The 25,398-nt window shown below is 38.5% G+C and overlaps 3 protein-coding genes and 1 long non-coding RNA gene across 13 annotated transcripts in view; 1 reads left to right on the top strand and 3 right to left on the bottom strand.

Moving 5' to 3' along the window:
- The window catches only part of LOC105224833 (protein Gawky), a 64,766-nt gene extending 47,053 nt beyond the window's left edge, over positions 1–17,713 (bottom strand). For 3 of the 6 annotated variants that reach the window (XM_049460147.1, XM_049460149.1, XM_049460151.1), the window contains exon 1: positions 17,445–17,713. Coding sequence is in view for 1 of the 6 variants with exons in the window: in XM_049460150.1 (XP_049316107.1) it covers positions 16,977–16,979 (3 nt within the window). In the remaining 5 variants the exon portion in view is untranslated. The other 3 variants (XM_049460146.1, XM_049460150.1, XM_049460148.1) reach the window with 2 other exon arrangements.
- Positions 7,361–10,053, bottom strand: LOC125779559 (uncharacterized). 4 transcript variants are annotated; one of them, XR_007423306.1, is made up of 2 exons: positions 9,628–10,053; positions 7,361–9,531 (listed from the first exon to the last, which is right to left on the bottom strand). It is a non-coding gene; the product is annotated as an uncharacterized LOC125779559 (long non-coding RNA). The 4 variants fall into 4 exon arrangements; XR_007423309.1 differs by having other exon boundaries at positions 7,361–9,437; XR_007423307.1 differs by having other exon boundaries at positions 9,721–10,053.
- LOC125779337 (putative nuclease HARBI1) lies at positions 17,171–21,198 on the top strand. 2 transcript variants are annotated; one of them, XR_007423259.1, is made up of 2 exons: positions 17,171–17,291; positions 20,383–21,198. XR_007423259.1 is itself a non-coding variant. In XM_049460630.1 (2 exons), the coding sequence occupies exons 1-2, from the start codon at positions 19,111–19,113 to the stop codon at positions 21,130–21,132; spliced, it is 1,191 nt and encodes a 396-aa protein (XP_049316587.1). In that variant the 5' UTR covers positions 18,647–19,110; the 3' UTR covers positions 21,133–21,198. The 2 variants fall into 2 exon arrangements, 1 of the variants encoding a protein (XP_049316587.1); XM_049460630.1 differs by lacking the exon at positions 17,171–17,291 and adding an exon at positions 18,647–19,551.
- Positions 19,519–21,848, bottom strand: LOC125775342 (uncharacterized). Its single transcript, XM_049460734.1, has 2 exons — positions 21,218–21,848; positions 19,519–20,345 (listed from the first exon to the last, which is right to left on the bottom strand). Exons 1-2 carry the CDS (start codon positions 21,605–21,607, stop codon positions 19,773–19,775), a joined length of 963 nt encoding a protein of 320 aa, XP_049316691.1. The 5' UTR covers positions 21,608–21,848; the 3' UTR covers positions 19,519–19,772.
- Between the last annotated feature and the right edge of the window lie 3,550 nt (positions 21,849–25,398).

The following is a 25,398-nucleotide window of genomic DNA, read 5'->3' as shown; positions in this document are numbered from 1 at the left end:
CGCACATGCCCCACGGTGGCACTGGAAGTCATACTAGAGCTCACACCGCTGCATCAGGTGATCAAGCTAGCAGCAAAACACACCATGCTACTAATGTCAGCAGAAGGCTGTGGAAGAGGGAAGATAGTGTCCTCTAAACAGATGGATGCTCTAGCGGAAAGCACACCGCTAGCCCTCCTCCCAAGAGACGGCACATCAAAGAAAATAAACTTCAAGAAGAACTTCACAGTAACTCTAGGCAGCAAAACGGAGTGGAATGATTCCACTCTGGAAAGGCTGCTGGAGGACAGTACCATTCAGTGGTACACTGATGGCTCAAAACCACCGGAAGGCATTGGGGCAGGCATAGTGGGTCCGCATACTAAGCTGTCCATCCCTTTGGGCTGCTTCCCAAGCATCTTCCAGGCTGAAGTTTTTGCCATCAGTCAGTGCGCCTAAGTTAACCTCAGCCGCAACTGCCGCAACATTCGAACCCAGCGCATAGCTATTCTCAGTGATAGTCAAGCGGCACTAAAAGCGATCCTGTCGTTCGAGACCAAATCGCTTTTAGTCGAGGAATGCGTAGAAAGGCTAAACCGCCTGTCCTTGCGCAACCGGGTGCACCTAATTTGGGTACCAGGGCACAAGGGAGTAGAAGGAAATGAGAAGGCCGACGAACTGGCGCGCAAGGCGGCAGCGTCCAAGATGTTGGGACCAGAGCCATATATAGCAGTAGGACCCCATACTCTTAAGGAGCTGCACTGAGGAGAGAGAGGAGAGGGAGCGGTACTGGCGACAGGCAGCAAGTATGCATCACGCCAAGCTGCTCCTAGGAGGATATAACCTCTCCAGGTTCAAAGAATTAATGAACCTACCCCGTGAGAAATTCCGTCTCCTCGTCGCAGTCTACACAGGGCACTGTAAGCTCAGGAAGCACCTGTCCAACATGGGCATGGTCTCCTGTGCTACCTGCCGGTTCTGCGACCTGGAACAGGAAACACCAGCACACCTAATCCTAGATTGCGCAGCAATCTGTGGAAAAAGGCTAAAGGCCCTGGATTCCGTCTATATCATCAGGGATCATATCACCTCACTAGCACCCGGAAAACTACTGGAACTGTTCAGGCTGCTGGGGCTCTGGGAGGTCATGTGATATAGGGGAGGGCACAATAGACCCTAGGTCGCGGTGCAGAACCTCAAATTATATTCTATTTTCTATGGAGCCTTGTCGTGGATGAACTGCTAGCACTGCTAACTGACAACGGGATCCGCTGCCAAGGGTATGCGGATGACATTGTGATAATAGCAAGAGGTAAATTTAAGGATACTCTCTGTGACCTAGTGCATCGAGGTCTAAATCTGGCAAAGGGGTGTGCAGGGGAGTTCAATTCAACATCAACTCCTCGAAGACAACCGTAGTCCCTTTCACAAGGCGCAGGCCTACCCGGTCTGAGGAATCTCACACTTGGGGGCAGAGAGATCGAAATGACTAACAAGGTTAAATACCTACGTCTTACGCTGGATTCTACCCTGCGGTGGAAGCAACACGTGAACCAAACGTTAGTCAAAGCAACAAAAGCACTGATGGTGTGCAAACGGCTGGCGGGTAAATCCTGGGGCTGTAAGCCAAGGATCGTTAGGTGGTTATACACCATGATTGTCCGACCGATAATTACATACGGGGCGATGTCCTGGGCCTCCGTAGTGGCGCAGGCTTCGGTGGTAACCCAACTATCTAAGCTTCAGCAGCTAGCATGTGTTTGCATGACGGGCGCCATGCGGGCCTGCCCTACGGCAGCTCTGGAGGTCCTGATGGAACTCACACCGCTCCACATAGTAATAGGTCAAGTAGCCAAGCACTCACTTCTGCAGATAACAACAGAGGGTTGTGGCAAAGGTAAGATAGTCTCGTCCCAGAAAATGGAGAGGATAAGTGGCGATATTCCTATTGCCCTCCTCCCGAAGGACGGCATTAGCAAAACAACTCACTTCACGAAGAGGTTTAAGGTTACCCTCGGTAGCAAGAGTGGAACGACCCCACTCTTGAGCAAATGTTAAAGGATAGCACATTGAGGTGGTACACTGACGGCTCGAGCACGTCGGAAGGAATAGGTGCGGGTATTGCGGGTCCGCGTACCAAGCTCTCCATACCGATGGGAAGCTTTCCGAGCATTTTTCAGGCCGAAGTTTTGGCTATAAGTCGGTGTATAGAGATAAACCTCCACCGCAACTATCGCAACGAGCGAATAGCTATACTCAGCGATAGTCAAGCGGCACTAAAAGGGATCTTTTCCTACGAGATCAAATCGCTACTAGTGCAGGAGTGTAGAGGAAGGCTGGACAACCTAGCCGAAAAGAACCAGGTACACCTGATCTGGGTACCTGGTCACAGGGGAATAGCCGGCAATGAACTGGCTGACGAGCTTGCCCGCTCCGCAGCCTCCACCAATATGGTTGGGACCGAACCGTTCACTGGAGTGGGTCCCCATACATACTGTGAAGGAGCTGCTCCGCAAAGAAGAAAGAGCGTGCAGGGAAAGACATTTTTAGTTGGGGGGTATAACCAGAAGAGGTTTAAGTCGTTAATAAACCTCGCAAGAAATAAACTCAGGCTCCTGGTCGCATTCTACACCGGCCACTGCTAGTTGAAAAGGCATTTAGCGAACATGGGCCTTTCATCTTGCGCTAACTGTCGGTTTTGCGACAGTGAGCCTGAAACCCCGGAGCACCTGCTAATCGACTGCATCGCAGTCTGTAGGCGCAGGTCGAAGGCCCTCGGATCCATGTTTCCGGATAGGGATCACATCGCCTCGCTAGCATCCAGCAGGATATTAGACTTTATCAATATGCTGGGGCTAAGCGAGTCACTGTGAGTTAGGAGAGAGCACAATAGACCCATGGTACAAATTAGTACTCACCGATCCAAACGGGGTTATATCGCCGAAAAAACAGCCCTTGGTCGGATAAAATCCGAGTCAATTCCGGAGCGTAGAACCGGCTGTCGTGGGAATTGCACGACCCATGGTCACAGTACATGCCTCAATTATTTATCTTATCTTATCTTACCATCCCACGATTTCAGTGTTAAAAGTGAAATGGTTGAATAGGGCTGATGCTCCAGATTAAGAAAATATATAATTGCTGCCGCCGCGAACTTAAAGTTTTCGAGATATTTGCATTTAAAGTTGAAAATTTTGCATATTTTATCCTGCAATTTCTCGATTTCTAGTAATTATTTATTTCATACTATGTACTTTTTATGGCACTTATACTTCACTACATTGTTCCTTCATATTTATTTTTCAGTAATTATTTAGTTATTTGCATAGGGGAAACTTTAGTATACCATCCCACGATTTCAGGGTTAAAAGTGGTATGGTTGGATAGAGCTGCTGCTCCAGATTAACGCAAAAAGGAGTTTTACTCAAAAATAACCTGACACACCCCGGTGTTGGATCGGCCAGGGTTATTTTTTTCGAAGCGCGGCCGAAGGCCGCCAATGCAGAAAGAAGTGGGACGCGAATGGACTAATGTTAACCCTGTTTTACCTTTGTTGTATTGCAAATAATCATTATGATCCTTTATTAATTTATTAGATTAAACATATGTACTTATAAGCCTTAAAACTTTTTTTATTACAATGGAAAAGTTATTTCAGATGGTATTTGTTTTCTGCGTTTGAGTTTTTATGTCCATTCTTATTCGTTTGATAAATGTGTAATTACGGCAACACTTATTATCTGTAAACACGGAATACTTTTGTTATTGTGCATGGAATGAAAATTGTGTAAAATATAAAATGCTTATTTTAAGCAAATAACTAAATAATTACTAAAAAATAAATATGTAGAAACAATGTAATAAAGTATAAGTGCATAAAAAGTACACAATATGAAATAAATAATTACTAAAAATTAGAGATGAGCGATATTGCGATTTTTAAATCACTGTGATTTCAGTGATTGCTATTTTTAAATCACTGTGATTTTATATTGCTATTGCGATCGCAACTAAGTCGACGTTCAAACGTCGTTATTGTTGTTGTAGCGGCAGATTCTGCCAATTTGACACTGTTTGGCCGAATAAAAGTCCGGGTCTGTTCCACTTACCACTTACGTAGGTTTTCCGCCTTTCTTTTCACTACATTTTCCCAAATATTGGAGCGGTTCGGCTACCTGACACTTATAGCGTATTGCACACATTTCTTAGAAGGAATTACCATTAGTGTGGTTGATAATTTGTTTGTTTAGAATACCCGCTAAACCCGTAATTTTTTTATTCCATCATTTTTTCTGAAATTAATTAGTTACAATTCTTGTTTTCATCACAAAATGCTTTATATAAGAACGTTACACTCAAAACTTCAAACCGCTATGACGAAAAATAGCATATACGATATATACAATACCCTGAAGAAAGTTGTTACTTTTCTGCTATTTGCTATTGTGATCGTAATTCACAGGTCCGAACTGCTATCGTAAATCACAGGTTCGAACTGCGATCACAGTTTCGAACTGCGATCGCAATCACTGGTTCGAACTGCGATCACAGTTTCGAACTGCGATCGCAATCGCAGTTCATAGAAGCGACTGCTATTTATAAAAAGTGATGTAAGGATGGAGTCATGTGTAGAAGTTCACGCAAGTGAGGAAAGTTCTCTGATTGCCATTCACTTGGGAGTGGCCAGAAACGATTCTTTTACATGTGACTCAAGCAGCTCACGACTTCCGGTCTTTGACCAAGTATCCTCTGGGTAGCCTAAGAACATCCGTTTGAAGGCGAGCTAACGTGAGAAGGCGAAGCATCCCCTGCATAGGGTTGTGCGCTGGGTTTGGGACCCGCCACGTAAAAAAACACCCCCAGTGAAAAGTCATAACCAGCCTCGGATGAGAGACCCCCCTTTTGATGACGACCATGGCAAACGAAATAAGGACTACGAATTGAGGGCATGCACCTGGAATGTCCGGTCCCTTAATTGGGAAGGTGCCGCTGCCCAGCTGGTTGATGTCCTCGTGAAAACAAAGGCTGACATCACCGCCGTCCAAGAAATGCGATGGACGGGACAAGGACAGAGACGAGTAGGTCCTTGTGACATTTACTACAGTGGCCATATAAAGGAGCGCAAGTTTGGTGTTGGATTCGTGGTGGGAGAGAGACTCCGTCGCCGAGTACTATCATTCACTCCGGTGAATGAACGTCTAGCCACAATCCGCATCAAAGCGAGGTTCTTCAACATATCGCTGATTTGCGCCCACGCCCCGACGGAAGAGAAGGATGCCTTTTATGAGTGCTTGGAGCGCACTTATGTGAGATGCCCCCGTCACGATGTAAAAATCGTGCTTGGCGACTTCAACGCCAGGGTGGGCAAAGAAGGTATCTTTGGTACTACGGTCGGTAAATTCAGCCTCCACGACGAAACTTCCCCAAATGGGTTGAGGCTGATCGACTTCGCCGGGGCCCGAAATATGGTTATCTGTAGTACTAGATTCCAGCATAAGAAGATCCATCAAGCTACCTGGCTGTCTCCGGATCGAAAAACTACCAACCAGATCGATCATGTTGTGATAGACGGAAGACACGTCTCCAGTGTTTTAGATGTGCGTGCGCTCCGAGGTCCTAACATCGACTCGGACCACTATCTTGTTGCAGCTAAGATTCGCACCCGCCTCTGTGCAGCAAAAAACGCACGCCAACAAACACAAGGAAGGTTCGACGTCGAGAAGCTGCAATCACAACATACAGCCGAACGATTCGCTACTCGGCTTGCACTCCTGCTCTCTGAGAGCACTCGTCAACAACTCGGTATAAGGGAACTGTGGGACGGCATTTCAAACTCTTTACGTACAGCTGCAACCGAAACCATTGGTTTTCGGAAAGTGCAAAAGAACAGCTGGTACGACGAGGAGTGCCGTGTCGCAGCGGAGAGAAAACAGGCTGCCTACCTCGCAACGTTACGATCGACCACAACACGTGCGGGATGGGATAGATACCGAGAGTTGAAGAGGGAAGCGAGACGCATTTGCAGACAGAAGAAGAAAGAGGCCGAAATGCGTGAGTACGAACAGCTCGATAAGCTGGCCGACAGGGGTAATGCTCGAAAATTCTACGAAAAGGTGCGGCGACTTACAGAAGGTTTCAAGACCGGAGCATACTCCTGTAGAACCCCCCAAGGTGATCTAGTTACCGATGCCCAGAGCATACTTAAATTATGGAGGGAACACTTCTCCAACCTGCTGAATGGCAGTGATAGCACAACACCGGGAGAAGGCGAACCCGATTCCCCAATCGATGACGATGGAGCAGACGTTCCATTGCCCGATCATGAAGAAGTTCGAATAGCAATTGCCCGCCTGAAAAACAACAAAGCGGCAGGGGCCGATGGATTGCCGGCCGAGCTATTCAAACACGGCGGCGAAGAACTGATAAGGAGCATGCATCAACTTCTTTGTAAAATATGGTCGGACGAAAGCATGCCCAACGATTGGAATCTAAGTGTGCTCTGCCCAATCCATAAAAAAGGAGACCCCACAATCTGCGCCAACTACCGTGGGATAAGCCTCCTCAACATCGCATATAAGGTTCTGTCGAGCGTATTGTGTGAAAGATTAAAGCCCACCGTCAACAAACTGATTGGACCTTATCAGTGTGGCTTCAGACCTGGTAAATCAACAACCGACCAGATATTCACCATGCGCCAAATCTTGGAAAAGACCCGTGAAAGGAGAATCGACACTCACCACCTATTCGTCGATTTCAAAGCTGCTTTCGACAGCACGAAAAGGAGCTGCCTTTATGCCGCGATGTCTGAATTTGGTATCCCCGCAAAACTAATACGGCTGTGTAAACTGACGTTGAGCGGCACGAAAAGCTCCGTCAGGATCGGGAAGGACCTCTCCGAGCCGTTCGATACCAAACGAGGTTTCAGACAAGGTGATTCCCTATCGTGCGACTTTTTCAACCTGCTTCTGGAGAAAATAATTCGAGCTGCAGAACTCAACAGAGAAGGTACCATCTTCTATAAGAGTGTACAACTGCTGGCGTATGCCGATGATATTGATATCATAGGCCTCAACACCCGCGCCGTTAGTTCTGCTTTCTCCAGACTGGACAAGGAAGCAAAAGAAATGGGTCTGGCAGTGAACGAGGGCAAGACGAAATATCTCCTGTCATCAAACAAACAGTCGTCGCACTCGCGACTTGGCACTCACGTCACTGTCGACAGTCATAACTTTGAAGTTGTAGATAATTTCGTCTATCTTGGAACCAGCGTAAACACCACCAACAACGTCAGCCTAGAAATCCAACGCAGGATAACTCTTGCCAACAGGTGCTACTTCGGACTAAGTAGGCAATTGAGAAGCAAAGTCCTCTCTCGACAAACAAAAACCAAACTCTATAAGTCACTCATAATTCCCGTCCTGCTATATGGTGCAGAGGCCTGGACGATGTCAACAACAGATGAGTCGACGTTGCGAGTTTTCGAGAGAAAAGTTCTGCGAAAGATTTATGGTCCTTTGCGCGTTGGCCACGGCGAATACCGCATTCGATGGAACGATGAGCTGTACGAGATATACGACGACATTGACATAGTTCAGCGAATTAAAAGACAGCGGCTACGCTGGCTAGGTCATGTTGTCCGGATGGACGAAAACACTCCAGCTCTGAAAGTATTCGACGCAGTACCCGCCGCGGGAAGCAGAGGAAGAGGAAGACCTCCACTCCGGTGGAAGGACCAAGTGGAGAAGGACCTGGCCTCGCTTGGAATATCCAATTGGCGCCACGTAGCGAAAAGAAGAAACGACTGGCGCGCTGTTGTTGACTCGGCTATAATCGCATAAGCGGTGTCTACGCCAATTAAGAAGAAGAAGATCGCAGTTGCGATTTGCGATTTTTCAATCACAGTGAAAAAATCACCGGTAGTGAAATATCGCTCATCACTACTAAAAATCGAGAAATTGCAAGATAAAATTTGCAAAATTTTGAACTTTAAATGCAAATATCTCGAAAACTATAAGTTTGCGGCGGTAACAATTATATATTTTCTTAATCTGGAGCAGCAGCTCTATCCAACCATGCCACTTTTAACCCTGAAATCGTGGGATGGTATACTAAAGCCGACCCTACTCTTACACTTATCCACATTGTTTCTACATATTTATTTTATATTAATTATTTCGATATTAGCTCAAAATAAGCATTTTATTTTTTACACAAATTTCATTACATGTTTATAACATAAGTGTTCCGTGTTGTCAAATAATAAAAGTTACCATATCCAACCGGTTGAAAATAATAAAAATTAAAAAAAAAAACTCAAACGCAGGAAACAAATATCATCTTCTGAAGTAAATTTTCTATTGTAAAAAAAAGTTGTAGGCCTTTAGGTATGATTTCAACAAAGGGATCATAATACTTATTCGCTATATCCTTTCGGGTCGGCTTTAGTATACGATCCCACGATTTCAGGGTTAAAAGTGGTATGGTTGGATAGAGCTGATGCTCCAGATTAAGAAAATATATAATTGTTGCTGCCGCAAACTTATAGTTTCCGAGATATTTGCATTTAAAGTTGAAAATGTTGCTAATTTTATCTTGCAATTTCTCGATTGCTAGTAATTATTTAATTCATATTATGCCTTTTTTATGCATTTATACTTCATTACATTGTTTCTACATATTTTTTTTCCAGTAATTATTTAGTTATTTGCTTAAAATAAGCATTTTATATTTTACACAATTTTCATTTCATGCACAATAACAAAAGTATTCCGTGTTGACAAATAATAAGTGTTGCCATAATTACACATTTATCAAACGAATAAAAATGAATAAAAAATAGGACTATACCCCAAATACATAAATCATTGCCCTTTTTCTTGATATATCAAGATTTTTGACACCCCCCTGTGTTGGATCGGCCAGGGTTATTTTTTTGAAGCGCGGCCGAAGGCCGCCAACGCGAAAAGGAGTTTTAATTAAAAAAAACCTGATACACCCCGGTGTTGGATCGGCCAGAGTTATTTTTTTTGAAGCGCGGCCGAAGGCCGCCAACGCGAAAAGGAGTTTTAATTAAAAAAAAACCTGATACACCCCGGTGTTGGATCGGCCAGGGTTATTTTTTTGAAGCGCGGCCGAAGGCCGCCAACGCGAAAAGGAGTTTTACTTAAAAAAAAACCTGATACACCCCGGTGTTGGATCGGCCAGAGTTATTTTTTTTGAAGCGCGGCCGAAGGCCGCCAACGCGAAAAGGAGTTTTAATTAAAAAAAAACCTGATACACCCCGGTGTTGGATCGGCCAGGGTTATTTTTTTGAAGCGCGGCCGAAGGCCGCCAACGCGAAAAGGAGTTTTACTTAAAAAAAACCTGATACACCCCGGTGTTGGATCGGCCAGAGTTATTTTTTTTGAAGCGCGGCCGAAGGCCGCCAACGCGAAAAGGAGTTTTAATTAAAAAAAAACCTGATACACCCCGGTGTTGGATCGGCCAGGGTTATTTTTTTGAAGCGCGGCCGAAGGCCGCCAACGCGAAAAGGAGTTTTACTTAAAAAAAAACCTGATACACCCCGGTGTTGGATCGGCCAGAGTTATTTTTTTTTGAAGCGCGGCCGAAGGCCGCCAACGCGAAAAGGAGTTTTAATTAAAAAAAAACCTGATACACCCCGGTGTTGGATCGGCCAGGGTTATTTTTTTGAAGCGCGGCCGAAGGCCGCCAACACGAAAAGGAGTTTTACTTAAAAAAAACCTGATACACCCCGGTGTTGGATCGGCCAGAGTTATTTTTTTGAAGCGCGGCCGAAGGCCGCCAACGCGAAAAGGAGTTTTAATTAAAAAAAACCTGATACACCCCGGTGTTGGATCGGCCAGGGTTATTTTTTTGAAGCGCGGCCGAAGGCCGCCAACGCGAAAAGGAGTTTTACTTAAAAAAAACCTGATACACCCCGGTGTTGGATCGGCCAGAGTTATTTTTTTTGAAGCGCGGCCGAAGGCCGCCAACGCGAAAAGGAGTTTTAATTAAAAAAAAACCTGATACACCCCGGTGTTGGATCGGCCAGGGTTATTTTTTTGAAGCGCGGCCGAAGGCCGCCAACGCGAAAAGGAGTTTTACTTACAAAAAAAACCTGATACACCCTGGTGTTGGATCGGCCAGGGTTATTTTTTTTGAAGCGCGGCCGAACGCCGCCAATAAAGCCTTAACACTTTTCTTATTACAATGGAAAATTTATTTCAGATAGTATTTGTTTTCTGCGTTTGAGTTTTTATATCCATTCTTATTCGTTTGATATATGTGTAATTATGGCAACACTTAATATCTGTAAACACGGAATACTTTTGTTATTGTGCATGGAATGAAAATTGTGTAAAATATAAAATGCTTATTTTAAGCAAATAACTAAATAATTACTAAAAAATAAATATGTAGAAACAATGTAATGAAGTATAAATGCATAAAAAAGGCATAATATGAATTAAATAATTACTAGCAATCGAGAAATTGCAAGATAAAATTTGCAAAATTTTCAACTTTAAATGCAAATATCTCGGAAACTATAAGTTTGCGGCGGCAACAATTATATATTTTCTTAATCTGGAGTATCAGCCCTATCCAACCATACCACTTTTAACCCTGAAATCGGGGATCGTATACTAAAGTTTCCCCTAAGAGTATAAAAAAGGCATAGTATGAAAGAAAGAGTTACTATAAATCGAGAAATTGCTAAATTAAATTGGCGAAATTTTAAAAGTTAAATGCAAATACCTCGAAAACTATCAAGCTTGCGGCGGCTAATTATATACATATATTCTTAATCTGGAACATCAGCTTTTTAACTCTGAAATCGTGGGATGTTATACTAAAGTTAAGATAGAATTGTAATAGGTATAGCTGCTAATAAATTTCCGGCTGCAATTTAGAATAACATCCCCTCCCCTCCAGATCAAGAATATATATACATATAGTTGCCGCTGGCTTATGGTTTTTGAGATATTTGTATTTAAAGTTCAAAAAATCAACTATTTAAAATGTGTGTTTCTTCGATTTATAATACATTTTACACTTATATTTTATACTTTTATATCCACTAACACTACACTAATTCGTTTCTAATCATTAGGGGTATTCTTTTGCTCTTGCAAAATCCGGTGCACGGTGCAAGCATTGCAGATTTACAATGGCACAACAACAAACACACGCAGAAAAATATAATATTAAGGGCTGTGAAATATGTCAGACCAAAACCCATGTATATTAGAGTGCAATGTCACGCAAAAATAAAATTGCAACCCTGTTGTAGTTGCCATTTTACATAAAGACATACTACGTCGTTAAACTGTTGAGAAAGGTAAATTTTAATTAGATTTTATAATTTCTATTTAAATTATAAAGTTTTGTTACAGTTTTTTTGTTAAAAATGCATGCAGAAGGTGCGCCAATTCACAATAGCCATGCACAATAGTCATTTACAATAAATTTACTGAATCAGTCGCTCATATATCACTAGATTCTGCAATGGGTGCTCTCGTGCCCTTGTATATTTCGGTGTAGTATTTTTGCAATCTGCAATCTTGCAAGAGCAAGAGAATACCCCTATTTATTTTATATTAAATAGCGCAAAAATTACTTTAATTCCATATCAAACTTTAGTTAAAATCCATTAATTCATAAAATAAGAAAGTGGTTGTAAACAAGCAAAAAATTAGTGTTACCATATTTTGTAATGGAATAAAAATAAGATAAAAAATATTATGACGTCATTACTAAATTCACTATCGTGTGATGAGTAATGTAAAATCTTTCAGAATTCTCATTATCTGGATAAATCCCGGTGTTGGATCGGGCAAAAAGGAGTTTAAGGCCGCCAATGCAGAAAGGAATTCTATGCGGAAAACTAATGTGTTATATATTTCCTGTCATTGGGGTATTACTTTTTTCTTTATTTCTTTTGGTTCTTCTGTAAAATATGAACGTAAGGTAGCACTGATTATTAGTTAGAATGCAACACTTTTGCTATTGTACGAACCAAAATAAATGAACAAAGTTAAATGTTGAACAAAAGTTATTTTTGCACCTTTTAATATAAAATAAATGGTTTGAAACGATTTAGTGAAAAGTTAGTGAATATAAAAGTTAAAAATATAGCCATAAAATTCATTAGAATTGGGAAAAACACGCATTTTAAATAGTTAAATTTTTTAATTTAAATGCAAAGATTTCAAAAACCATAAGTCAGCGGCAACTATATGTATATACATATATTCTTGTTCTGGAGGACCCATTTCAACCCCGAAATCCGCGGATGCTATTCTAAAAATTTTTATTAATTTTTATTCGTTTGATACGTGTGTAATTATGGCAACACTTATTATCCGTCAATACGGAAAACTTTTGTTATTGTCTAATAAAATTTGTGTAATATATAAAATGCTTCTTTTACGCAAATGTCTGAATAATTACTGAAAAATAAGTATGTAATTTTTTTAGAGCGCGGCCGAAGGCCGCCAACGCAGAAAGGATTACTACACGAAAGTACTTCGGTCACCCCGGGTATTCGCTCGACCAGGGTTATTTTTCTAGAGCGCGGCAGAAGGCCGCCAACGTAAAAAGTAGTACTACACAAAAGTACTTCGGTCACCCCGGGTATTCGACCGACCAGGGTTATTTTTTTTAGAGCGCGGCCGAAGGCCGCCAACGCAGTAAGGAGTACTACGCGAAAGTACTTTAGTCACCCCGACATGATATAAATTTTACAATATTATCATAGATTTTTACTTATTTGTCTTCATTGAACATAAATAGGGAAATGTTTAGTATCGCGCCGGTTTAGTATTGTTTATGGAGAAAAACAGGTGGGGGCTACCCCCCCTCACGCTACCTTATTGGAAGGAGGAAGGATCGAACTTTTTAATATACCCCCCCTCGACCCCCTATAGACCCGTAGGGAGCCCTTTGAAAATGACCAAAAATCAGTGTTTTTGCTCATTTTTCCATACAAACTGAAACCAATGCAACCCAGCCAACATTTTTGTATGGACAAGATATCAAAATAAAGTGTAGTACTACTTTTTGCGTTGGCGGCCTTCGGCCGCGCTCTAAAAAAATAACCCTGGTCAAGCGAATACCCGGGGTGACCGATGTACTTTCGTGCAGTACTCCTTTCTGCGTTGGCGGCCTTCGGCCGCGCTCTAAAAAAATAACCCTGGTCGGTCCACCATCGGGGTGTATCAGATTTTTTTCGCATAGAACTCCTTTCTGCGTTGGCGGCCTTCGGCCGCGCTCTAAAAAAATAACCCTGGTCGGTCCAACACCGGGGTGTATCAGATTTTTTTCGCATAGAACTCCTTTTTGCGTGGGCGGCCTTTGGCCGCGCTTCAAAAAAAATAACCCTGGTCGGTCCAACACCGGCTACGCCATCCACAGTATTTTAGCATTGAACACCTTTTCGCGTTCACTTCATACATTTATTGCTAACTGGGTTTAATTTATTCCCTCTTGTTCGTGCTTTCTCGGCAATTTGACAGTTCAAATTAAGTAGTCAATTTGGTTTTTCGCATTATTGAACTCAATGCAGAAAAATGTGTATTTTATTTAAAGATTTACAAAGAACTTAACAATCAAAAGTAATTTAAAACATTACTAGTGGTTTTTATAATTCATAAGTAATATATGTGCGTGAAAATGTATCCATAATTGGTTTAGTACAATGCACAATAGATGAAAATGTACTAGCATATATTGAGAAATTTGCAAAAAATAGCATTTTTTAAAGTGAATTTTTGGAAAAATTTTTGAACCGATTTTTATAAAATATGTTTTAAAATAAAGTTCGATAATTTAAGCATACATGCGTGTTTAAAATTTTCAATTTGGTTCTCTCGTTTAGGTACAGGAGCCAAAATTAAACGGCGCGATACTAAACCCAACCCCATAAATATTATACGACTGGGATTTAGAATAGCATTCCCGGATTTCGGGAATAAAATGGGTATCAGTGGAAAGGTGACGTTCTCCAGATCACGAAAATATATATATATAGTTGCCGCTGACTTATAGTTTTAAAGATATTTGCATTTAAAGTTGAAAAATTGAACACTTTTACATTGATAATTTGTGTATTGTGAATAACTTTTTCACTTATATTATGCACTTTTCACTTACTAACACTTCACTATAACGTTTCTGTATATTCATTTTTTTAATATTTGTTGTAAATAAAGCTTTATTTTAATTATTTTATTTTAGTTACAATTCTCTGCATTTGCACAATGAGAAAAGTGCTGCCATGGTTATTTTTTTTGAAGCGCGGCGCAAACGCCATAAATATAGAAACGTTATAGTGAAGTGTTAGTAAGTGAAAAGTGCATAATATAAGTGAAAAAGCTACTCACAATACACAAATCATCAATATAAAAGTTGTCAATTTTTCAACTTTAAATGCAAATATCTTTAAAACTATAAGTCAGCGGCAACTATATATATATTCGTGATCTGGAGAACGTCACCTTTCCACTGATACCCATTTTATGCCCGAAATCCGGGGATGCTATTCTAAATTTTACCCTATTATACATATACATATGTATATGGAAAAAGTTTTCACAACTCAATATTATTACTTGAAAAATGTTGGAAAGTATTTTTTATTATAATTATTATAGAAAAAAGAATCACGCAAAGAAACAAACGAAGAAATATCGTTAAGAATCCTACAAATTTGGTGTTTAAGATGTGGCAACGCTTGTTTTCCTCATAATTGTAAACAATCTAACCTTTGCAACGATGAGTGTGATAAGTGATTTTAAATTAATAAATTTTAGGTAAAATTCTACAAAATAAAAGTGAAATGTGAACTTATTTAAATGTTTAAAGTGTATATTTAAATATACCAAGTGAAAAATGTAAAAAAAATTAGTAAAACTTAGAGAAATACAATGTGTTTTTAGTGTTAATTTTTGATTCTCTAATCGTAAATATTTTGAAAAATATAAGTTATTTCAATATTATTTTTGGATATTCCTCCTCTGGAGAAGCTCCCTTATCTGCACTTACCCCATTTATACGAAAATTCGGTTTTTTTACCCCTCCGCCAAAGTAATCGGAATCGTGCCATATTCTTAATCTGGAGCATCAGCTCAATCAAACCATACCTATTTTAACCCTGAAATCGTGGGATGGTATACTAAAGCCGAACCATATAAAATGCTTATTTTGAGCAAATAACTAAATAATTACTAAAAAAAATAAATTTGTAAAAACAATGTTATAAAGTATAAGTGCATAATATGAAATAAATAATTACTAGAAATCGAGAAATTGCAAGATAAAATTTGCAAAATTTCCAACTTTAAATGCAAATATCTCGAAAACTATAAGTTTGCGGGCTGGGATTTAGAATAGCATCCCCGGATTTCGGGAATAAAATGGGTATCAATGGAAAGGTGACGTTCTCCAGATCACGAAAATATATATATATAGTTGCCGCTGACTTATAGTTTTCGAGATATTCGCATTTAAAGTTGAAAAATTGACAACTTTTACATTGATAATTTGTGTATTGTGAGTAGCTTTTTCTCTTATATTATGCACTTTTCACTTACTAACACTTCACTATAACGTTTCTGCATATTCATTTTTTTAATATTTGTTGTAAATAAAGCTTTATTTTAATTATTTTATTTTAGTTACAATTCTCTGCATTTGCACAATGAGAAAAGTGCTGCCATGGTTATTTTTTTTGAAGCGCGGCGCAAAATGAATACACAGAAACGTTATAGTGAAGTGTTAGTAAGTGAAAAGTGCATAATATAAGTGAAAAAGCTACTCACAATACACAAATTATCAATGTAAAAGTTGTAAATTTTTCAACTTTAAATGCGAATATCTCGAAAACTATAAGTCAGCGGCAACTATATATATATATTTTCGTGATCTCGAGAACGTCACCTTTCCACTGATACCCATTTTATCCCCGAAAGCCGGGGATGCTATTCTAAATTTTACCCAGTTTGCGGCGGCAACAATTATACATTTTCTTATGTCGGTATTCTGCGTGAGACGATTGTCTCATGTCTCTAATAGTGACTATAGTAATTTAGTGATTCTGTTAGTCAGGAGTCTCATTTTGGTATTCTGGCAGTTACAGTACAGCAGTATATTGTAAAGTAGTATACTCTATTTGCAAGAATACCAAAATGAGACTCCTGACTAACAGAATCACTAAATTACTATAGTCACTATTAGAGACATGAGACAATCGTCTCACGCAGAATACCGATATTAATCTGGAGCAGCAGCTCTATCCAACCATACCACTTTTAACCCTGAAATCGTGGGATGGTATACTAAAGTTTCCCCCGTTAAACTAATATGTTTATATTTATTATTGAAAAAACTTAAGATTTACATGTATAAATAAAAAATAGATTTTGAACATTCTAAGTCAATTACATGCGAACATTTTAGGGTTTTCATAGTCAAATTAATTTTAGGAGGTATACATGACTTGCCATCACACTATCTGGCTTGCTTACTCTACACTAGAGTCGAACCGTAGATAATATATCCACACGAGATAACCCCTTGTGCGTATTATATAGCACAAAATAAAAGTTAATGAAATATACATATATACATATATATATATATGCGAACAAGTATGGGCCTATATGTATTTTATGGTGCACGCAAATAAATGCAGTTACCAAATAAGAAAATTTATTAAGAACCAAATCTAAAGAAATCCCTTTCATTTGTCTTAGATGTAGTTTCTTAAATTACTTTGTGGTCCCCGGAGAATAATTATTATAATTTTAATTTGTTATTGTAGCACTTACGAAGAGAACAGAATCTAAAAAGCAGCATAGGAATACAAAATTTCATGTTATTCTTGCATTTTTTTCGCCATTTTCATTTTACATCTCAGTCATATAGAGAAATTGGTATAATATATATTAACTAAAGTCATTGCTTTAACTGCAAAATATTTATGCCCGATTTGTCCTTACCATTCACAAATATTAACGAAATTACTCTGAATTTCCAGGGCATATATAGACGAAAAACATTCAATTATTTGAGCTAAACCTATAATAAATACTTTATTTGTTTTTCACTTTCTCCACATTTACACTAGTAATATATTAATACTATTAATTGATCACATTTTTTTATTTTACAAAATTTTTTTTTTTGCTTATTCGCCGCCACGACACGACGTATACACAAAATCCATTTATATTAAAGTACCGAGTTAGCCGATGATCCAACAGTCGAAAACGAAGCAACACGAAAAGGCACGGCGTTGGAACTACACACAATAGGTAGCGTATGAAAATTCTGATAAAAGCGAGTACGCAAAGTACACGAAAAATAAAAAAAAAACTTAAAAATAACCAATGAAAAATTTTAATGCAAACTGTTAATTACATCCGAATAAAACGGGACTTTAATATTGCAATCTAAGATGCACCCACCTTTTGATCTGAAAAAATATATCACTGCCCGTTAACGTTGTAATACCCAGTATCAACGCACACACCCAAGCAATTTTATGTTCATTAGCTCGATTCTACTACGTTCCGTCATTTTCCGCTTAAGGATGCCACATTTAAAAATTATCAATATTTTAAAATGGCACCTTCCCACATATTACTTCAAAATTATACACACATTAAGCTAGCCCAAAAATTACACTAGTGATAGAATGTATGATGAAGTATTCCATCGACACGATAAAGTTAACGGGGCATCTCGACAGGATAAAATTTTTGTTATACTAACTGTATTGCCGCGCATAATACCTGTGGAGACTCTATATTGCTTATGGAAAGCAATATATGAAATACTTACTAGTATGCCATATATTGAAAGCAATAAGCTGTCACTTAAGCACTTTGAAAGCGCAGTTTTCATTTCTATGAAAATTCCGAAGAGGCAACATATCCCATCTACACATATACCAACAGCTTTTTCATTTCGGTAATATTAAATTTCGTAGAGCGACTATTAAGACGGTTGTGTTATATTATAAAAATAAAGTACATTTTCAAAATAACCTTTTTCCAGAAAATTAATATTTAATTTAATATTGTTAATTGTTCATTTTTCATTGAGAGTGTTTTTTTACGTGGCGGGTCCCAAACCCAGCACAACCCTATGCAGGGGATGTTTCGCCTTCTCACTTTAGCGCGCCTTCAAACGGATGTTCTTAGGCTACCCAGAGGATACTTGGTCAAAGACCGGAAATCGTGAGCTGCTTGAGTCATATGTAGAAGAATCGTTTCTGGCCACTCCCAAGTGAATGGCGATCAGAGAACTTCCCTCACTTGCGTGAACTTCTACACATGACTCCATCCTCCTTTGTTAATTTACAAAAAAAATTAAGCAAAATGGGTTAGGAATGAGCGAAGTCTTAAATTTAATAAACTTTTACAAGCATAAATCAAAATATGAGTGCTCTTAATAAATTTATTATTTAAATTGGTACATAAAATGTATGCCACAATTTTTTGTAGTAGTCGAAAAATATTAATTCTTATTTTTCCTAGAAATAAATAAAAAAAAAAGGATCTTTCTCCTTTTTTATTTTCCACATAAAAATTTAAACAGTTCAAGAGCTCAAAACATGCGCTACATCAACTCGAACTTACCCACCCTACGCCTTTCCGCAAATAATTATGTTATGATAACAAATGACTACATACCGATTTGGCAATGGCAGTAGTAATAGATTTGACAGTTAGTATGCCATAAATTTTTGCCTGTCGAGATGCCCTGTAACGACTATCCAAAAAAGTTTCTAAGTACCAGTTAAGACACTAAAGTGCTGAACACATTGAGCGCGACAGACTGCAAACGACATATGTCAAATATTAAAATACACACGTTCTAAAGAACAAGTTATTTACACAGCACGACTACACGACTGCAGGCTAGAGATGAGCGATATTGCAATTTTTAAATCACTGTGATTTCAGTGATTGCTATTTTTAAATCACTGTGATTTTATATTGCGATTAGCGGCCTTTACACGGTCAGATTTGTGTGACAACATGGCTTGATGTACATGTTTGACGTTTTCGTTTACACGGTCATGCATGTGTGTGAACTTCATTTTCGTTCAGCTGTTAACGAGTAAACATGGCACGCGCATTAGTGGCAGCTCTTCTGATTGAAGAAATTTTAGAAATGGAGGAAGAGGAAGAAATTGCAAAAAGTGGCAAGGAAAAACGAATTTGGGTGCAAGATTGGCGTAAGAAAAGACCAAAACGCTCGCATACAAATTTGTTAAAAGAGCTGGAAATATCTTGCCCAAAGGATTACAAAAACTTTTTAAGGATGGATGTTGCAGTTTACAACGACCTATTGGCGCTGATAACGCCATTAATCGAAAAGCAAGATACTATTATGAGAGATGCAATTTCACCAAATGAACGTCTTTCCGTAACGCTGAGATTTTTGGCCACTGGAGAGTCCTACGAAAGTTTAAAATTTCCGTCACGCATTGCTACCCCAACTTTGAGCAAAATAATAATAGAAACATGTGAATCAATAGTAAAAGTGCTCAAGGATTTTATTTCAGTATGTGTTATTCAACAAAAAACATAAGACATTTTTCAAAATGTAAAAACTAAAGCCATAAAGGAAGGACTAGGAGTGCTTATAAGCTATACTTAAAATAATTACATTTCAAAAAAGTGTTATTCAACAAAAAACATAAGACATTTTTTAAAATGTAAAAAAACTAAAGCCATTAAGGAGTGCTTATAATCTATACTTAAAATATTTACATTTCAAAAAAGTTAGGAATAGTCTGAGTCAGTGAATAATTCATTAAAATTGCTATATTTTGTGCTCGGGTCAAGATCGTTTCCATTAGCATGCGAATTTATGCTGATTGCAGGTGCAAACTGAGGTTGTTGTGGTCCAGAGTGATGTCTTGACTGATGTATGATGACTGCTCTGGATGGCTGGAGTTGGTGCGCATGTGATTGAAGTGACATAAGCTCAGGACTTTGCAGCGGTGTGGACACAAAATATTGCGAAGCTGCAGATGAAGTATCGCTCGAAAAAAATGGTGTTGAAGAAGATCGTGGTGGATTGTGTGTCGTTTTATTTTCAAATAATTTGTAGGAGCTTTCATCCAAGCGTTCCAATGCTCCTTGATATAAAACTTCCATTATTGCTTTGTTGGCAAAGAGTTGTTGTGTGGAAGAAAGTTTTCTGAACAGCAATCCCCACGTTGAGCTCAATGTGCTTGCATCGTCCTTCGGTTGGTTTGAATTATCAAGAGCTTCAACTGCCTTAGCTAGCAACTCACTCCTTTCTTTTCGGCTATAGTCTTTTTTATATTTCTTTGCAGAAGGTGGTCGATTCTAAACGATAAAAAAAATAATATTGTTATTATTTCAGATGCCCAAAAATGAAGAATGGAAAATTATTGCTACGGAGTTTTTTGAAATGTGGAATTTTCCGAATTGTCTTGGTGCCATTGATGGCAAACACATCAACATTAAAAGACCACCGCATTCAGGAGCTTACTATTTCAACTACAAGAAAACATATAGCATTGTACTGATGGCACTTGTCAATGCAAAATATCAATTCACAATGGTCGAAGTTGGAGCTAATGGAAGAGTGTCTGATGGTGGGGTTTATGGAAGCTCAAATTTTGCAGTTATGCATGAAGAGAGAAAGTTAAAAATTCCTCCCCCAGTTAAACCACCTGGTTTTGACAAAGAGCTGCCGTTTGTTATTGTAGCAGATGACGCTTTCGCCCTGCATGAAAATTTTATGAAGCCATATAGCCACAGAGGATTGACATCCCAGCAGCTACAGTACAACTACCGAGTATCACAAGCAAGACGGGTTGTGGAAAATACGTTTGGAATTATATCTTCAAGATTTCGTGTTTTGCTGACCACCATAAATTTATCCCCAGAAAAGTGCTCAAAAATTGTACTTGCGATATGTTATTTGCATAATTTTTTAAGTAAACGAAGTAGCGCTTCATATCTTCGCCGAATAGAAGAGAATGATAAGCAATTTATTGAAATGGCAGAATTGCAAAACACCACAAGCCGAAACTATTCCAACAACGCCAAAGAAATTCGAAACATATTTTGCGAATATTTCAATAGTTACGGTTCATTGGAAAATTAACTTTATAAAAAAAAAATGTATACAAAATAGTCATTAAAAATAAATACATATTTTGTAAATTAAAAAGATTGTATTATTTACTTACTTCTTCAACAATATCTCCTTCATTCTCCTCAATTTCAATTGAGGAATGGCCGCTTAATTGCACCTCTTGATCTTCTAAAAACGAAAGGTCATCAAAATACCACAACGTCGGTATGTGTATGTCCTCCACACCAGCGCCAGATTTTTCGCTTCTCTTTTTCTTTTTAAGTTCGCGGCGGTAAGATGACCGTAATGAATTAATTTTAGATTTTAAATTGTCCAAACTGGCGTTGCTATCAATTTCCCTTAATTTTGTTAAAAGCACTTCATATGCTGCATTCTTTTTATTTTTATTTTTGTAACACTCACTTTTTACCTGCCAAAGTTCTTGAAAACTTCGGTAGAGTTCAAAGAACTCTTTCCAAAACTGTTCGTTCATGCGCGACACCATTACTCTTCACTGTCTTTTTTCGACTGAAAAAATGCACTGCGTGCATCATGCAGCCCTTCACACGATCACGCTTGTGTGACACACCAGCAGAAATATTAAACAAGTTTAAAAACTTTGAACATGCGTGACAAGCATGTTTTTTCCCCCTTTACACGGTCAAACTTGGTGTGATGTCACACATGTTGTCACGCATATCTGATCGTGTAAAGGCCGCTATTGCGATCGCAACTAAGTCGACGTTCAAACGGAGACCTTTTGTTGTTGTTGTTGTAGCGGCAGATCGTCTACCGCTTACGTAGACCCGACTGTCGTGGGAACGACGGAAACATTTTGTCGTTATTGGCGGTAAATTTTCTTTTAGCTCCTGTAACTCGAGTCAAGTTTTTCCGCTTTTCCTTGCACAACATTTTCGCAAATGTTGGAGCGGTTCGGCTACCTGACCCGTAGAGTGTATTGTATAGTTCATTTGTATGTTGGTATGATGGTTTCATACATTTTTTAGAAGGCATTACCATTAGTGTGGTTGATCATTTGTTTGTTTAGAATACCCGCTTTTAATATTTTCAAAGAAAATCTAATAATGGGAATTCCATAATCCATCAGAATGTTTTGAATACCCGCTAATAATATTTTCAAGACCAAATTAATAACGGGAATTTCCTAATTTTTGGGAAAATATTAAAAACCCGTAATTTTTTTATTCTATAATTTTTTCTGAAATTAATTAATTACAATTCTTGTTTTAAATTAAATTATATTCGGTTAAACGAAATAATTATAAGAGCTTCTTAATAAAAGAATAAATAAATATACAACAGTAAAAGTAACTCCATTTTTATTAAAATTCATATAATTTATTAATAAGTGTTATTAAACACTTAAATTAAATATTTATGAATATTGCAACCATGAAAAGAGTTTTAATTTGCATATATTTCATCTAACACTTCAAACATCTGCCATAATTCACTTGCTAAATTTCCTGCCATTATTACAAATTATTAGAACGTTGCACTTAAGACTTCAAACCGCTATGATGAAAAATAGCATATATACGCATATATATCGCTCATTTGCTGCAACGTCGTCATAACTCAAAAAAATCGATTCGCCAGAAAACGCGTTTAAAGTTTTCAACTTACTACAACCTTACACGGTGACTCCAACCTTACACCTCTTCTCAAGCGGAGCATATAAGAGGTATTCATATGAATTTTTCACTCAATATGAAGTATGATATAACGAACAATTCTGCATTATTAACTCAAAAATCACGTTTTTTGAGTTATGACGACGATGCAGCAAATGAGCGATATATACTTACCCTGAAGAAAGTTATTACTTTTCTGCTATTTGCTATTGTGATCGTAATTCACAGGTTCGAACTGCGATCACAGTTTCGAACTGCGATCACAGTTTCGAACTGCGATCGCAATCACTGGTTCGAACTGCGATCACAGTTTCGAACTGCGATCGCAATTCACTGGTTCGAACTGCGATCACAGTTTCGAACTGCGATCGCAATCGCAGTTCATAGAAGCGAACTGCTATTTATAAAAAGTGATCGCAGTTGCGATTTGCGATTTTTCAATCACAGTGAAAAAATCACCGGTAGTGAAATATCGCTCATCACTACTGCAGGCTGACAGTTGTCGCTCTCGTTTACTTCAAAATATTCTTACATTTGCCAGCGACAGTAGAGTTGACAGTAGAGAGGAGTAATGCCACTAATATGTAAAATTATTCAAAGCTCTAATAAACCTGACGTTATTTTAAAAATAAAAGCATAAACTAGCTCCGTTATATCATTTGTAATAACAATTGATAAATGAAAACAAATAAATTTCCCTATTTACTTCGTTTTTGCATAACAAATTTCACTTTGAACAAAATATTAAAATTTCATTCAAGTGAAAGGTATTAGTATGGCCTCAACGAAATTGTGTACGTGCAAAATGGACAGCTGTGTTGTCTTGTGTACAGGCCGACCATTGTTATGTCCCTGCCTTCTTACAAACGTTCATGTAGAAGGATTCATGACGCCATTTACACCTACTAATGTGCATGGCTATTGTGAATTGGCGCACCTTCTGCATTCATTCTTAACAAAAAGACTGTAACAAATCTTTATAAGTTAAATAGAAATTATAAAATCTATTTAAATTTACCTTCCTCAACAATTTAACGTCAAAATATGTATTTAAGTAGAATGACAGCTATCACAGGGTTGCGATTACTTTTTTCGTGTCAATGCACGAAAATAAACATGAGTTTTGGTCTGACATATTTTACAGCAGTTGCAAATAATGGTGCAATTCGTGGAAAATGGTGCAATTCGTGCACCGTGCAAGGGTTTTGCAAGAGCAGGAGAATCCCCCTATACTATTTTTCGATGTTTCACTAAACTTTTGCACATTTTTCACTTTGTTTATTTTAATATACAAGTAAAACAATTCCTTTAGAATTTGTTTTTTATAAAATTTTATTTCCCTTGGTAATCCCAAGGGCAGCCAGTCTCAGCGGAAGAGTTGAAATAACTGATTACATACGAGCGACGTTAGCGTCTAAATACCTACACTACTTTGCCCTAACTTTAGTTGCTGCACGTTATTGGCCGCGTGACTTCTTAGTTGCTTACACTAGCAACTGTTTACCCGATTCTTTGCTGTCTTGCGTTTATTTTGTTGTCATGCGCAAGGCTAAAAGTGTTCGATCAGCATAATGGCCGGATGCGTACTTAATGCGGTATTGAGTTCTTATTAACGTGTGAAGTTGCAGACGCGCCGTCAGCGAATTCGGTGCAAGTGATATTTTTGCCGGGTGTTTGGTTACATGTGATAACTACTCCCTCTCTTGAAGTGAAAGCGTCCTCGGTTTCCTTTATGATGTTCTTCAGTACTGCCATATTTCTTTGTCGTTTTCGCAGAAATATTGCTATGCTCAAGGCGGTTCCCGGTTTTCAATAAGATTCTGTAGGTGCGCTATGTGCCTGAGGTTCTTTATATTAAGTCTTTGCAGGTGTGGGAGTGATAACAACTCGATATGTTCTGTAAAGTTAACGTGCTGCGCGGGTACTGCTTCAGGATGCGAAAGTATTACTTCATTCCAATTGCTATAAACGATGGAGTTTATCGTAATTTCGCCTTTGAATGTTATCAAAAAGGTTCCTCTAGCTAATCTTGTCAAATTTTCATTTTTTATTACAGCGGATTGATCATTAATTAGAATTACGCCGTTATCGATCTCCTCAAGAGCGGGAACGTGATCGGCGGATTTGGATTTGCATTCTGCGAAGTGCTGGTTCAATAGTTGTCGTACACAGGAACTTTCTTTCAAAGGTTGGCAGAAGTTTGCTATTATGGCTTCCTTGCAATTATACAGTGGGATGTATTCTCTATTGCATTCGGCAATAAGATTTGTTTCTAAGGAAATAATCTTTCCTTCCTGGATTACGGGCAGCAACTTTACTTTATTACAAACTCTAGCTATTTTTGGGTATTTAATAATGAAATAAATGAATTGTGTATTTTGAAATATCTTAAGTTTAGAAACAGAAAATATGTCAGTTATACTGGTATTTGTAGAGAGCTCAGCAGCTAATATATTATTTATTTCCATGCCATTAAGCAGAATGGGGTAATAATATTTACTTTTCCTAGAGCTACCGACGTTATAATGGTTTCTAATTCCATTATCACCGCTCTATTTCCAGCACTGACTAAAGAAAAGAGATTTCCAGTGTCGATCTGTGTCTGTTTTGCCTGTGCTAAAAGTTTATTAACTGTCACCGT

Source organism: Bactrocera dorsalis, chromosome 6 (genome assembly GCF_023373825.1).
Source record: "Bactrocera dorsalis isolate Fly_Bdor chromosome 6, ASM2337382v1, whole genome shotgun sequence".
NCBI classification, from domain to species: domain Eukaryota; kingdom Metazoa; phylum Arthropoda; class Insecta; order Diptera; family Tephritidae; genus Bactrocera; species Bactrocera dorsalis.
The sequence above is the reverse complement of the archived record's forward strand: the minus strand, read 5'-3'. Positions and strand labels throughout refer to the sequence as shown.